Source organism: Rhagoletis zephyria, unplaced genomic scaffold, assembly GCF_001687245.7.
Source record: "Rhagoletis zephyria isolate East Lansing unplaced genomic scaffold, Rhagoletis_zephyria_1.1 Rzeph_scaffold_11400, whole genome shotgun sequence".
NCBI lineage: Eukaryota > Metazoa > Arthropoda > Insecta > Diptera > Tephritidae > Rhagoletis > Rhagoletis zephyria.
Window position 1 is genome coordinate 1 of NW_016168477.1, and position 14847 is coordinate 14847.

At 38.1% G+C, this 14847-nt stretch overlaps 2 protein-coding genes across 2 annotated transcripts; both read right to left on the bottom strand.

Annotated features, from left to right (window-relative positions):
• Positions 1–5738: 5738 nt before the first annotated feature.
• LOC108377061 (uncharacterized) lies at positions 5739–10292 on the bottom strand. Its single transcript, XM_017633328.1, has 3 exons — positions 9869–10292; positions 9688–9810; positions 5739–8597 (listed from the first exon to the last, which is right to left on the bottom strand). Exons 1-3 carry the CDS (start codon positions 10241–10243, stop codon positions 5739–5741), a joined length of 3357 nt encoding a protein of 1118 aa, XP_017488817.1. The 5' UTR covers positions 10244–10292.
• Positions 10293–11508: 1216 nt separating this feature from the next.
• LOC108377060 (glutathione S-transferase E14-like) lies at positions 11509–14465 on the bottom strand. The gene is made up of 4 exons (XM_017633327.1): positions 14152–14465; positions 13870–14079; positions 12583–12705; positions 11509–12081 (listed from the first exon to the last, which is right to left on the bottom strand). The coding sequence occupies exons 1-4, from the start codon at positions 14293–14295 to the stop codon at positions 11743–11745; spliced, it is 816 nt and encodes a 271-aa protein (XP_017488816.1). The 5' UTR covers positions 14296–14465; the 3' UTR covers positions 11509–11742.
• Positions 14466–14847: the final 382 nt, after the last annotated feature.

The following is a 14847-nucleotide window of genomic DNA, read 5'->3' on the forward strand; positions in this document are numbered from 1 at the left end:
ATTGTGGTATCACAAAGGACAATCTCAAATTGTATAAGTATAAGTATAAGAATGTGGGAGAAAATGCGTCACACCGCCAGTAAAAAACAATATTAAAAAGCCCATAATTGCTGTTAACTAGTTTTTATTATGTAAAATTCATAAACAGAAGGAAGAGAATCAATTTTCTTCAAAATTGCTACTTTTTTTGAACTTTGCACTGAAGAATTTTTTATAAACAAAAAAAATTATTAAAAAAGGAGCGCCTTTAACCTCTTAAGAACTTAATTATCCGTCAATAACTATTGATTAATTATAATTGCAGGCTGTAGAACTTTTTAAATAGTAAATTTCGCGTTTGCACCACTGTACAACGTGCTGAGCGCAGCCTTTAATAACTTTGCATGTGACATATTGCCCTTCACCTGAACTCCAGTGACCCGCTGTGCCAGTATTAGACGAAACCAATTTATAGCATCTACTCCATGCCTTGCCATACATCTCGACAGGCTAAAATTTTTTTGCCGCGTAGCGGTCAACATGACACCACCAGACAACATTCTCCCTATTTTAGTGCTTAGAAATTTTTAACCCCCAAAAAACTTGTTAAATATTTTCCTCAAACGTCATCATAAATAATTCTCCATTGGACTATTATTTTTTTATTTAATACCAAAATACCTACGATGTTACCACCAACACGCTTTCCTTCAAACGAAAATATGACAATCCAAATAGTTCATTGCCGGCAATAGATGACAAGAAATAAACTGTGATTCTCTCCAGGCATTTGGTTCTTACAAGCCCTAGGGAAGAGGCAGTTGACAACTTACCGTCATAATTGTGGTACGAATATATAGTCGTACATGAGCAAGTGTTGGTGATGCAGTGAATATATTTTTCAAGGTCATTACCTATATGGGCCGACTGATGTGAAGCTGCCAAATGATCCAATAGCATCCAATTGCACATCGTAAGGCATATTCATTCGCCACAGTTCCAGCATTCCGGGTTTCATATTTCAAATACATTCATGTAGCTAAGTGACCAAGTGTTTTAAGGGGTTTGACTGATATCTTCTATATCAATCGCAGGATACATATTTTTTGAAAACTACCTCAAAAACTTTTAATTGAGTAGACATCAGTACCCTTTTCTACTAGTTGGGTCTCAATAGCTTTGTAAACTTCTGCTGATGTTGTTTGTACTTTAACTTGTTCGTTACTTACAATATGTACTTATATATGTAGGCACGTTAAAGCGCCTGTGTGTTTATATTGTCACCCACCAAAAGAGTACACAAATTAGAAGTATCACGAAGTCAACCACTAAGAAATTTAATTTTAATGCCATGGCATTATGGTGCCAATTTAGGAATATTAATACCGTTAATTTGTTTATATTCATATATACATACATACATACATTGAAGCATGTAAATAACAAAGGATTCATTTCCCAGGCCTTTAGTTCTGCATAAACAAGGTAATTGACAAGCCCACCTAACAAATATGCTAATGTACCTCAATGTAATTAAAGGCAATAAATCGAAAATATCAACATTGTCACAAAAGAGCAAAGAATACAAAAAGGCCAAATAACTTTTTGTTTATTTTAACTTTAGGACTTAGTGCTAATTGAATTCACCACTTTTTGTGTAATACTTAATTGACTTAAATGCGCTGTTGTGGCGTGGAGTAACTTCAGTAACAGATGGGAACTTTAAGTTTGAAAAAATAATATTTCAAATATATATACATACGTATTTATTACTAGGGTGCATCACACTCCATGCAATAAATAATTGGTACAGGTTTGCCATTGGAGTTATGAAATCAATTATATTTTAAGACTTCCGCTAAAATATTTCGAAAAAATATTTAGATTTACATGAGTTGAACCGATATGAAAGTAGTTCCAAAAATAGATTTTTTTATAAATAAAACTAGTTTTTAAAAATACTTTTTTCCAATAATCACTTCAGATGATATAAGAGTTTAATCTTAAAACGTCTGCATAAAATTGTGTTCAAAACGATGCAGCTCACGTAAATCTAAATATTTCTGCAAAAAATTTTGGCGGAGCTTCTCAAATATAATAAGATTTATAATTGCGATGGAACCCGTAATTTGTTTTGGTGAGGCACCATAATGTACACATGTAGATATATGTTCATATATTTTTTACTACATATTTTAATGAATAAGACATTCTTTTAGAGGCTTCTTAAAAAATTTTTATGATCCCACGTTATTTCTTAGCTTGTTTTGGCATTTTTATACTACCGAGGAAATTCATATCGCACAATATATGTATGTATGTACACATGTATGTACTATATGTATGCAAATGAAATGCAAACCAAGCTCTTGCATGCTCTCCAACCATGCTGCCACTTTAACGAGTAGAGAAGTTAGCCTCTAAACGGACTTACTTACTTTTTTTATCCTTCACACTTATTTATGTATGTATGTCAGGTGTGTGGGTTTTTTGTACCCTACTCTCTATTTTGACAAGGTATTATTGCCTGTCGGATTGTTTGCACATTCACTTTTTTTGTTGATGTGGCTAGGCCTTTGTTTGCTCTCCGCTGCTCGCATAACATTTACAGTATTCCTCCTTTGTTTTACTGCTAATGACACTTGTCCTCTGTTAATCCTACCTCATACCATTCACGATGACAATATTCATAGATTTACTCGTGTATACACCCGGTGTCATAATTATAAGCGCACCGCATATTGACAAAACTTAACAATTGATTTTGTTATTTTATTTAAATATACATAGTTTATTAAAAAAAAAAAAAAAAAACGTGTAAATCCAGTTTCGAATTTTTTTTCGAATATTCAAGAAACTTCAACACACTTTCAGGAAAATATCAAAAAAATATAAACACCTTCAACAAAAAATGTTACCATAAATCAACGGTAAGTCCTAGCTACTTCAAACATCCGCTTAATTGTACTAAAATTTAATGGGCTACAAAATTACACGCTCAAAAATTAATCAAAAAGCACGAAATTTTTACGAATTGTGTCTAATATTTTACATATTTATAAAAACACAGCTAAAATTAAATAACAAAAAAATAAATTGCTAAAACTTTTCAAAATGACCCGCGCTTACAATTGTGACACGCGGTGTGTATATACTTCATACATATACCTACACACGTAAGTGTATTCCCCAGAGTCATCTGTCAAAAAGTTGCCTACTTTTACGATTTCGATTCACATTCGCTCGAACTGTTCACACTGGCATCCGGTTTCGTATTAATGATTGAGCCAACATCTAGATTTCACTCCCATCTTTATCTGAATGCAATTCAAACCGAAATTGCGTTAGTCCTGTTGTGCTCGTTGTAGTCTGCTTAGGCATACATACATACATACATAAGTACATATTTGCGTATTGTTATCTTTTATTATGCGTTTGTCCCACTCGTTTGTTTTACTAGTAAGTTCACTTTCACATGCATGTATGTAGGCAGATGTACATTAGACCGCACCACCTTACAAGCAAACAATAAAAAAACCATTCGGCCAACACGGCCCAGTCTTAAGTATTTTGCAAGGCGATTTCGAAAAAAATGTTATTTTTTGGCCGAAGTAGGGGTTGCGTTTTTACATTTTTCGTTGACACCTACAATATAATTATTATTTTTTAATAAATCTATTGGAATCGTCGAAATATGTATGTACATACTTTCTAAGCAAAAATTTAATGATTATTGGTGAGCTTTACTTTACTGACGTTAGGGTGGTATGTTAGGGTAATAATAAATCTGGTGTAGTTGTACTAGAACGGCGTAAATGAGATCAACGAATAAAAACTTTTTGTTTTTCGAATTGCCTTGCAAAAATACGTTAGAATTTTTTTCTGGTGCGGTCTAATGTACATATGTATTTAGTATATGCGTCTATTACCTATTTGTGCCAGTCCCTTGTCAGTAAAGGACACTCGCTGATTTTAGCCAACCGTTAATGCGTTAGAGTATTATTGAAAACGTGCAGTTGTCAAAGAGGGTTTGCAATTATTGAGTGAAACTCGATATGATTTGCGGGTTTGGCAAGTCATAAATGTAAATTTCGTTCGAGATGAGTTGAGGCTGAACTTGTCCTGCATATCTACGATAAGCGTCGGTCGGCGTTGCAATAAACATCTTTTTTATGATTATTGCCTAGTTGTGAACAAAGCTGTAAAATTTCGGTGCTAAAATTTAAGCTGACGAACATATAAATAAATTCTAGGTAACCCATGTTTTAGCTGTCTGCAATCACAAAAAAGGCTGGACGAATTTAGTTAACATATACATATGTATATATGTACACAAGTTATATGAAATAACAAAATGAGGATGGCTAACAGAAGAGTGCTAAGAAAGCTTTAGTTTGAACACTAAGATAATTTTTGAGGTGTTAGAAGAGGGTTGCCACCTGTTTAAAAGGTTGAGTTCAAATTAAGTAAGTAAAGTAAGTTAAATTAATTACTAAAATATACATTTCAATCGAAGGAATTTTTGAAAAATTTTTATTTCTGAACTATATTTAGCGGGATAGCCACATGTTTAAAAAATCAAAGTCAACTTAATTCATCAGTTTTAAAAACGTGTATGGCAATGTCAGACGAACGACAGTTTACAAGGTTAAATTACTTTTGAAGAGGGCTGCCACCTGTTTGTAAGGTCTAACTTAATTAACTTTGAAACACAATGATTATGTGAAATATAAAAATACGGGAGACAAACGTATGAATGTTAAGAAATATTTATTTTGAACATTTGGAGTGTTTGAAGAGGGTTGCCAAGTGTTTAAAAAGTTACATTCAAATTATTCAACAAGTTAGATGAATTATCAACAGACCAATTACAATCTATATTTCCAAAAATTTAAGATCTTAGCCTGTAGATGTGCGATAAAGTTTTTTTTGTTTTAATTAAGAACTTTTTTATCGGAATACGGTGATTTGAAATTTGATGAAATTAAAAACCTGCACTGTGCATACCTCCCTTCGCTCTAAATATATTTTTTTTTAATTTTTTAAATTTAATTTTGGGCGTTCCTCGCGCATGCGTGGATTTAACCCACGTGCTTGCATCACTGTCTCACCACCAGTGCGCTGTTCTTCCGTCTTTTGCGATATCAACGTTTCATTTGTTGTTGTCGGAAGTGACGGCAGTGGGGGCGTTGTATTTATACATACGTATATTTCGGTCTGATTGGCGGTGTTGGTGCAAACGGCCGATGGTTTTGAAGAATTTTTCGATTCATGCGCCTCTAAATCCAACGTTTTTGGGTCTTCCTTTGGTGCCTCCAGGGTGGCTGCGATGAGATCAGCTTTCGCGGGCGATTCAACGACTTGGGCAGTTGCAAAGAAGCACTACTTAGTTGTGACTCGATATCACATGTTGTTTGAGCTGTTGCTTCGAGTTCTGCCTCTGTAGCTATGTTCAATACTTCATCCTCTTTAATATTTACCAAAACTCCATCTGCCGATTTGTTAACCTCATTCAACGCTAACGACGATGTAATCTGACAATCCATCACAGCTACATATATCTGCCATTCGATTAAGATTTATTGCTACTGCCTTCACCTCAGCCGCTGGCGCCATATTTCCTACCGTTTTATCTGATAAAATTTTTTTAATTTTGCGAACGATTGCTCAGTTTGATTTGTCGTTGTTACTTCATTCGTATGCTCTACCTTGCTCTTGTTCATATATCGTACAGTCGCCGTCAGTATTTCAGCCAGTGGTCATGCATCAACCGCTTCCTCGACACCATTGTTCACCACCGCTGATGCTGGCTGTTCCATGCTTTTAATCTTCAAGGCAGCTTTTCTGAATGGTTTAACGGCACCGCAAAGCGGATTTGCTTCAGAGGTTACTGCGCTTAAAAACTGCAGCGCCTTTGCTACGGTACCTGCCTGTGGCATTCCGTCGTTTGGTGACAAGTTTGGCAGCGGTGGTGGTGGTAACTTGTGATGAAATGGCAGTAGTGGTGGGGAAAGTGGATAAGGCTTTGGGGACAGTACTTTCAATATGTTTATGGCCGGTGGTCGAAAATTTGGTGTTGCAGCAGCAAGTGTCTGCATTGTCTTAGCAACCAGTCCCACTTTCGCTGGTACCTCTTTCAGAGCTGAGAAAGTCACTTCTTCCCTCTTGCCCGCAAGCGGAAATGGATTAGTTGGCAAAATATGTCCGGCTTCGTTTGGCGATTGCACTATGCGGTTAGCTGCAGAAACTGCTAGAGCCTGCGATGTTTTTCCGGTAGTGGTTTCTGGTGTGCTGTAGTCGGGCGTTAGTGTTGCCGAGCTCGCATTTTGTTGTATTCTATTTTGTCCAACAACGCACTTCAGTTCTTTTATCGAAGCACAAGGTGTTTCAAGTGGTAGAGACTGCGCTACACTTGGAACTTTTCCTCTTTTCTTTTTAATTTTTATCACTGCCCGCTTTACTGTATCCACGTTTGGCTGACTTTTATTGGAAGCGGTTACACCAACTACCAATGGCCTAGTATTGAGGATTTTTGTTGTTTTAGTTTTATTGTCTCCTGTTATCTTTGCAGGGTAGACGTTTACTTTATTTTTTGAGCTGAGTGCTTGGCTTGCTGGCTTCAACTGTTTTTTAACGGCTTTAGTAGTGATTTGGGAAGCCGCTTTTCCTTCAGCTGTCGTTGTGTTTGGTGGCGTGGAATTCGCTTCCAATTTTTGAACAAGACCTGCAGGTTTCACCTCGACAGTTTTAGGCTCTTTTAAGACAGTGTCCAAAATTTTGGAGTGCATATCTACTGATGGTGCTTTTTCCTTGGATCGCCAATGGCCACCTCCCTCAACTCTTCGCTTTTTTTCTGTTGGCTTGGTATTTATTCTCACTGTGCCAGTAGAGTTAAGCGAACCTCCTTTTACACTTTTGCAGCCATTCACAGTGGCACCCGAACTTTTAACCACTTTAACATCACCGCCTTTTCCTAGTTTTTGAATTTTCCTGTCCTGACTTTTTGTAACAGGTCTACCCGTTGCTGCTCTAATCAATTTTGGCGCGGTGTTTGTTTCTTTCGAAGGTTTCTGCACCTTTCCAGCCTTATTGTTTCCCAATGATGCAATCGAGATATGAGAACTAGGCGATTTCGTACCGCTGGCAATGAGTCTCGTTTTCTTTACAAGTTTAAACTTTTTGTTATCGGTAACGGCGCTGTTTCTGTCGGCTATGGGCTTTACATCGGTTGACTTTTTGGCAGCAGTCTTTGTCACGGAATCAGTTAAGACCTTTGAATTGTCTGTTCGTGCAAAGCCACTTGCTTTTTTTACAACAGTCTTCCGTATAGATTCTGCGTTTACTTTATTAGATACGATCAATTTTGTTGCTCGGACCGCTTTGCAGCATGCGCGTGAATTTTGTAGCGAAACCTCAGATGGTGGTGGCGGGAACTCAAAGTCGTTTTGTACATCTTGCGATGAATTATTCGGGGTCGGTGGTGGCGCGACGAGCGATGGTGCAGCAGACGCATATGAACCGCGCGTATACTGCAAAGCCACTTGCTGTCCGTTGATTGGAGAGCCTGGCGGCAGTATCGGTATTTTAGTGGCCTTATTTTTGTCGTTGGCATTCGGCTTGGGTTCGCTGCTGGTTTTCATTTTCTCGTCTCTTGTAGTTGGCGGTTTAGCTGGTATCGGCAACGAATTCTTTCCGGCTTCTTTGATTGTTTCCGAGGTCTTGTTAACTGCTGTTAAGGGACAAGCACTGACAGGCGGTTCTGGTGGAACGATAGGCTCCACGCCGCCGTTCAAACGGCTCAAGTTATTATTTTTACTTTCTAGTGTGTCCTTGTTCTTCTGGTTTTCTAATGTGGCCGTTATAGGTTTCTCTTTAGTACCTCCTCTCGGATCCTCAATGGGTTCATTATCTGAGTTCTTTCCATTGACATCTAACGCTGTCATAACAATCGTTCTATTTCGTTTCCGCCTTGGTGGCACTGGTGGTTTTTCTTTCTGTTCGCCGCCAAAGCTTCTTTCTGCGATAGTACTCGTCTCAGTTTGCGCTGCAGGAATGATCACAGGTTCTGGGACTAAGCGGTCTTCTGGCGGATGCGGATTATTAAGCGTAGCAGGCGATTGTTTTGGTGCGCTCTGTGTGTCATCTTTTTCTGAGCTTAGGGCTGTCAGTTCTAACGCTGGAATTTCTTTTAATAAATCAATAACTGCTGTTTGCGGGAATATTTCAACTTCCAAATCTTTTGCACTATTTTCCACCATTCGATTTCGTTGTAAAACGTCGTCAGCGGAAAATTGATCAGAGAAATCGGTTTGTTGTGCCGTGTTCGTTTGCACGCCAATGCTACAACGTGCCTGCGTTTCAGTGAATTGCGGCACAAGTGAATCACGCACGCCCGTCGTGTAAAGTCTTACGTCTCCTGCGAATCGAAACTTAGCAAAATATTCGACGACTCGACGTTGCTTCTCAATTCCATTGGTATTGATTTTATGCACAGGCAGTGAACGCATGCACCTGAACCAATCATTCAGCTTTTCCCACCTCTTGCGATCTGCCTCGATGGGAAACATCATATCCAACGCACCGAGGCAAGCGGCAAATGAAATATCAGCTGCAGTCAACTGGAAAAGGGGTAGAGCAATGTTAGTGGAATAGGAATGAATGTGCCAGTATGTTTTTACATTTAAATTCGCTTAAACTACTTAGGAACTTAGAGGTTAGGATACTATCTTCCTCGCAATTAGTGGTCTTAGCTGGATAAAGGTATCAAGCATTCCCAGGTGTAGTAGATAAAGATCTGTACAGCACACAACGATCGTTCTGTGAAATTTTCTGAGCAGATTTTCACACGCTAATGAATGAGAGTCGACTGCACCACAGATACAAAGCTGATTATGGTCTTATCAAAGAAGTTTTAATTTAGAGGATTCCTCGAAGTGATAGACTCCGTGCCTGAAAGATGTTAAGGCTTTGAAGGTATTTTGTTTGCTGTGAGCCTTCTATACAAATTTATTGTATCTAGGATTATATCAAAAACTTAACTTGGACAAATCTAATAGTTACCCTTTTTAGGGGAAGCGTCTTCTTCTATTGAGGATCACAACACTGAATACAAGATATCATAAAGGCAGCTATATTTTCACCCAGCTATGGCAAGAAATATAATGGGATTAATAGTTTTCAGACCCTCCCGCTGCAAGAGGTGACATTCTACTCTTAAATACCTTTTAAAGGTCATAGAAAAACTTGAGTATAGAAGCATTGAAGCATTCATCCATAGAAATAACAGCCGCAGCATCTAGTATGGGCCCTTGTGGCTAAGTGTTTAGAGATGCGAACCACCACCCCGTTTGACTTGTATTCGGGACCTGGCCCGAGCAACATCTAAATTAGAAAAAGTCAGGCAATGACAAACCTCTGAGTGCATTCCTGCCATGAACGAGTTTTTCATAAAATCCATTTGTCGTTCGAAGGTGGCGTAAAGCTGTAAAAGCATAAACAGACCACAGCGTTGATCCGGATCAACTCGGGAATTAACTGCAGTTGATCCGGATTAAGTCAGAGTTAATCTATTTAAGCTTTAAGTCTCTCCCCTTTGGATTTATATTTGACTTCTAAAAATTACTCTTAATTTTAGATTTATAGTTTCCTTGTTTCCTATAACCTATCCGTGATTATCATCTTGAGTCTTCAACAGTACAGTAAACTCACCACAGAGCCTGCCATATATTCACCATCTTTCAAATAGGACTCCATCACATCATACGCGTTCTCCACTTTCTTCTGATGATAATCAACATCTGTTTCATAAATAGTTTTACGCACTAAATCAGTCTGCAATATATACAACCAATAAATACCTCTTTGACACGTCGCAACATCATCACCTTACCATCAATTGTCCATGGATGCGATGCAGCACTTGACTCTCAAAGAATAGCCGGGACAAGATACGGCAATGCCGTTTGTAGCAATTAAACGCAATTAGCTGTTTTGCCTTGTCATTGCCGTGATTTTCACACACATAAGCGAATATTGCATTGTCGGTGACGATGAGCTCCTTGTGCACCATGGTGGGGACGGTGCCGGCTGGATTGATTTTCGCGTATGCCGGCTTCAAGTGTTCGCCTTTGATCATTTCGACTGCTCTCAACTCTACATCGACGTTTAACATATTCAAGATCATTAACACAGCACGCGAATGTGGATTGATGTCGTCGTAATACAAAATGGGGCGCACATGATTAATTTCGTTGTTGGCAAACATTACTGAAGGGACGGACGATCGCGAATTTGTGCACCGCCGACTTGCGTGAACTTATGTCTATGCGCGAGTACAAGCGGAAGTTTTTGAATGATTTAAGCTTTGAGTGTTTGAGAGCACAACAAAGAAAAAAAATAACAATTAAATTTTGTATAAAATTTATAGGAATTTTATTGAATGCATTTCCGAAATGTTTAAATTTCAAAATCAAAATTAAATTTTACACATGACTTTCACTTTGATTTGTAAAAAGGAACTGCGACTGATCGTTGAATTGAAAGCTTCCTTTCACACATTGCCAATGAATTGAAAAGCTATGAAATTTAAGGGCGTTATCAACGTTAGGAATATCTAAATTACGTAAGCTGTTTAATTTTCTTTAACTTGTGTTCAGCTACTTTCTAAAAAAAAAATGGTCTAAAATTTTTTTGCAATAAATTTGCTATTTCACTTCCCAGCACTCTTGTAGTATGTAATGACTGTAGTATTTTTCTGAAGGAAAGTTTGGTACAATTGATCAAAGCAATGTTATGAAAGACTGGTGAATTGCTCTGAGAGTGGTCCGAATGTAATGCATAAAGTATGAGTTTTGATCTAATATTGGTTACAATGTCATGCAAAAGCGGACAATTGGTCCAAGCCTAGGACATTCAATGTTAAATGTAAATAGAATTTCTGTTGAAAATCGAAAATTTTTTATTTAGATCAGCGATGGGCAGAGAGAGCTTTTACTCTGCACGCGCCTATACAAAATGTATAGAAAGCTTAAAAGAGCTTTGCCCGCAGGCAAGGCAGTGCCCATCATGAATGTAGATGCCTCAAAAAATTATTGCCAAAAACTGCGAAAATTATCGATTACACAAAATGGAGTATCGAGTTTGAGTGCTGCTCATTATGAATCGTTGAGAGGCATAGTTATCATAGGCAGATAAATTATCTCAAATATTTTTATTTTTTTCCGAAATATATTTTATTTAAAACTATGAATAAACCTTTTTGGAATCCCCATTCCACCGAAAAATAGTAAATTTTTTCCAATATATTAAAATGGTCACTATCGACTTTTGTGACTCTTTTCTGAAAAAAGCACGCTCAAATGCACCCGCAAAATGTAATTAAAGAAACGCGGTAAATAAGAATGGTATAATTTGCTCAAAACCACTGTTCTTTTAGGAACAAAAGCTCTATTTACAAAAAAGAGCTTTAAGCACAGCAAAGCTTGTCCAATATAAGGGGCGCTTGTACTGTAAAGGTTAAAGGGAGTTTTAAAACTACATATCCCTTTCTAATTATTAACTTTCATTCAGGAAAAGAATAAGAAATCGACTTTCTGAAAATCGTTCTCTTTAATCCGAATTTATGCTCTATTACTTACCAAAACGATTTAAATCAAGCTTTCATACATTTCACTTAAATAATTTAAGCAGCTCCTTCATATGTAATTTATGAAAACCGTAAAGAAAATATATTTCAGAATTTCGGTAAATCTCAGTGAACTTAAACTAATCCACATTTGGAGTATTTTCTGGCCTATTGTCCTCATCATTTTCTTGGCTCACAACATTCGCTTCTTCTGTCTTAGGTTCCTCCTTGGGCTCCTCCTGCTCCTCTTCGGGTGGTGTCGCAATTTCGCTTGTTGGAAATTTAAATTTGCCAATTCGCTCGATGACAACGCGTAGCTTTTCCAGACCAGTCTCATTGATATGATATACCGGCAATGCTCGCATGCGCGCGAACCAATCATTCAATAGAGGCCATTTGTCTGTGGCGCCAGCGGCAATCGGAAACATTAGATTCACCGTACTCAATGTGGTTACGATGGATATGTCAGCAATAGTCAACTGTGGGGAGAAAATATACATACATGTATGTACATACAAGTGGTAGTACATACATTGATAGAGAGTTATATGTAGATATTGCATAAATTTCCGTAATTGATACGAAATCAAATGAAATTGCGGTTAGTTGGAGAGATCTTCGCAATAAATGTATAAGATGCCAACATAAAGAATTTAAGAGACAGTAGATGTTATAAACATCGTCGTTTAAAGTACAAAATCGCGTATCAAGAAAATACAAAACCTCGTTTGTGAGGTCGAGAAGAGAGTAAAATTTTTCTCATCTCCAAACGGTTCTTTCTTTTATCCCTAATTATCTATTTTTCCCGTGTCTGAGAATCGATATTTAAGTATGAATGGATAAGCGCTTGATGCCAGGAACTTCCGGTGAGCAAATATTTTTTTGGCACAAATGTCAGTTACCAGGTTTTGCACCAGCACGCTACGCGGTTTTGTACTTTAAACGACGATATTTAAATATTCCGACGAACTTGAACTTACATGATCAGCGGCCATATATTTGTGCCTTCGCAGATATGTCTCCATCATAGTATAGGCCTCCAGCAGTTTACGTTCGTGCAACGGTAAATCAACACTTTTGAAGCCACCACGAACTATGCCGGACTGAAAATTACATTACAAAAACAACCCGTTACTTATAAAATTTATTATGACACGTACATATCGAACCCTAACCGCCAAAATAACGTAGGCGAATTTTTTTTTCCAAAATTTTCTTTTTGATGCAGAAATATTCCTAGAGCATCTAGATGCATTTCTGCAACAAAAAGAAAATTTAAAGAAAAATGTCGCTCGCGTTATTTTGGCGGTTAGGGCTCGATATGTATACCTATGTATGTATGTACATAAGTATGAAAATATATCTATATATTTTATTTCATAAGTAGATGCAGTTGCAAGTGGGGAAATATTTCTACTACCATGCACCAGGAAGTGGCCAGAAGTGATTATTTTGCGGAAGGTTCAAGCGCAGCTCCCGACTTTCCTAATATTCACTTATCCTCTGGGTAGCGACCAAACTCCAAAAAAAAAAACAATGCAACAATCCTCGGATGAGACCCCCTCTTTTGATGAAGACCACGGCAAATGCTTAAAAGACTGCGATTTAAGGGCATGTACCTAAAATGTACGGACCCTTAATGGAGAGGATGCCTCTGCCCGGCTGGTTGATGTTCTCGCGAATACAAGGGCTGACATCACCGCCATTACAAAAAATGTGATGGACGCGGCAAGGCAGGGAACGCGTAGGGCCTTGCGACGTCTACCTGTCACGTTAAGAAGCGCGAATTCGGATTTGTGGTGGCGGTGGGACAGAGGCTCAGTCGCCGAGTATTAGCGTTCACCCCGGTGGACGAACGTCTAGCCACAATCTGCATCAAAACGAGATTATTCAACATCACATCTCATGTCCCAATGGAGGAGAAAGACGAGGCGTCCAAGGATCTCTTATATGAGCGCTTGGAGCGCACATACGAGCGCTGCCCCCATCACGATATCAAAATCGTGCTTCGTGACTTCAGGGCTAGGGTGGGCAAGGAAGGGATCTTTGGAACAACCGTCGGAAATTTGAGCCTCCACGACGAAACCTTATGCCCATTAAATATGCCTTCAATTCGACAAGAAAAAACAAAAATTTTAATGCTAATTTCTTCCAACTTGTGCAATTTTTAACTTTTCACAATGAGGACCGCTTTTAAAAAGTATTACAAAGTAAACCTTGTTGAATCGTTTAACAAAAAATTTACCAAATAATTCTTGCATACTCACCAAAAACTCGCTGTCTCTTCGAAAAAGCACTGAGCACTCAAAAAACAGCAAGTTCCATACACGAATGCGCTGCTCGTAATTTCGCGGCCATAATGCCTCATCTTCGCTGGCGTTCTCGAATTTCTCACAAAGATGCATAAGAATCAAATGACTATCGGTAATAATCAGGTTATCGTGAACCAGAGTAGGCACTGTGTGATTTGGATTTAGCTGGGGGGGAGGGCGTGAAATAACAGTTAAAAAATCTAAAAATTACTTTCATATCTCCAGCAATGTAGTCACCTCCAAGAAAGCCTTGTCAAGCTGACCGCCCTTGAACAAATCCACGAATTTGTATTCCACATCCAAGTCCAGCAGTTTGATAAGCAGCAGACAACTGCGTACCGGTGGACTAACATCGTCGTAATACAATACTAATTTCGACATTTTTTGCTGATGCAAGTGAGATTCTTGTATTAAGCCAATAGCTGCATATACTTCTGCATACTTATATGTACTTATGTATGTATTTGCGTAGGTGTCTGCACTTAATAATCAACAGTCAATGTTTAATGTTTTCCCGATTTAAGCGCGACAAAGACTAACTTCAACGCCTCTTTGAGACGCTCTTTTAAGCCTCGCTTGGGTGTGTGATAAATGTAAAAATGTGTATATATATTTCTTCACTATATGCACTTGTATGTATGTATGTATGCATATACATATTGACGTTACGGTTTGGTGTGCATAACTTTGCAAGCGTAATTGGAGACACCGTAGCCGGGAACTTGCGGCTGATTCGTAATGAATGATAAGCTTTTCTATGCTGCATTATTTCAAACGTACATACATACATATGTAGGTATCTCTTTCCAATGGACTTTAACCAAAACCACATTTTTGCTCTTACAGCTTTCTTACTATGAATTAACAAAGTGATTAATTTAAAAGAAAGTAAGAACAATCGCCGAGGTACAACGTCTCAGCGAAAGCCCGACG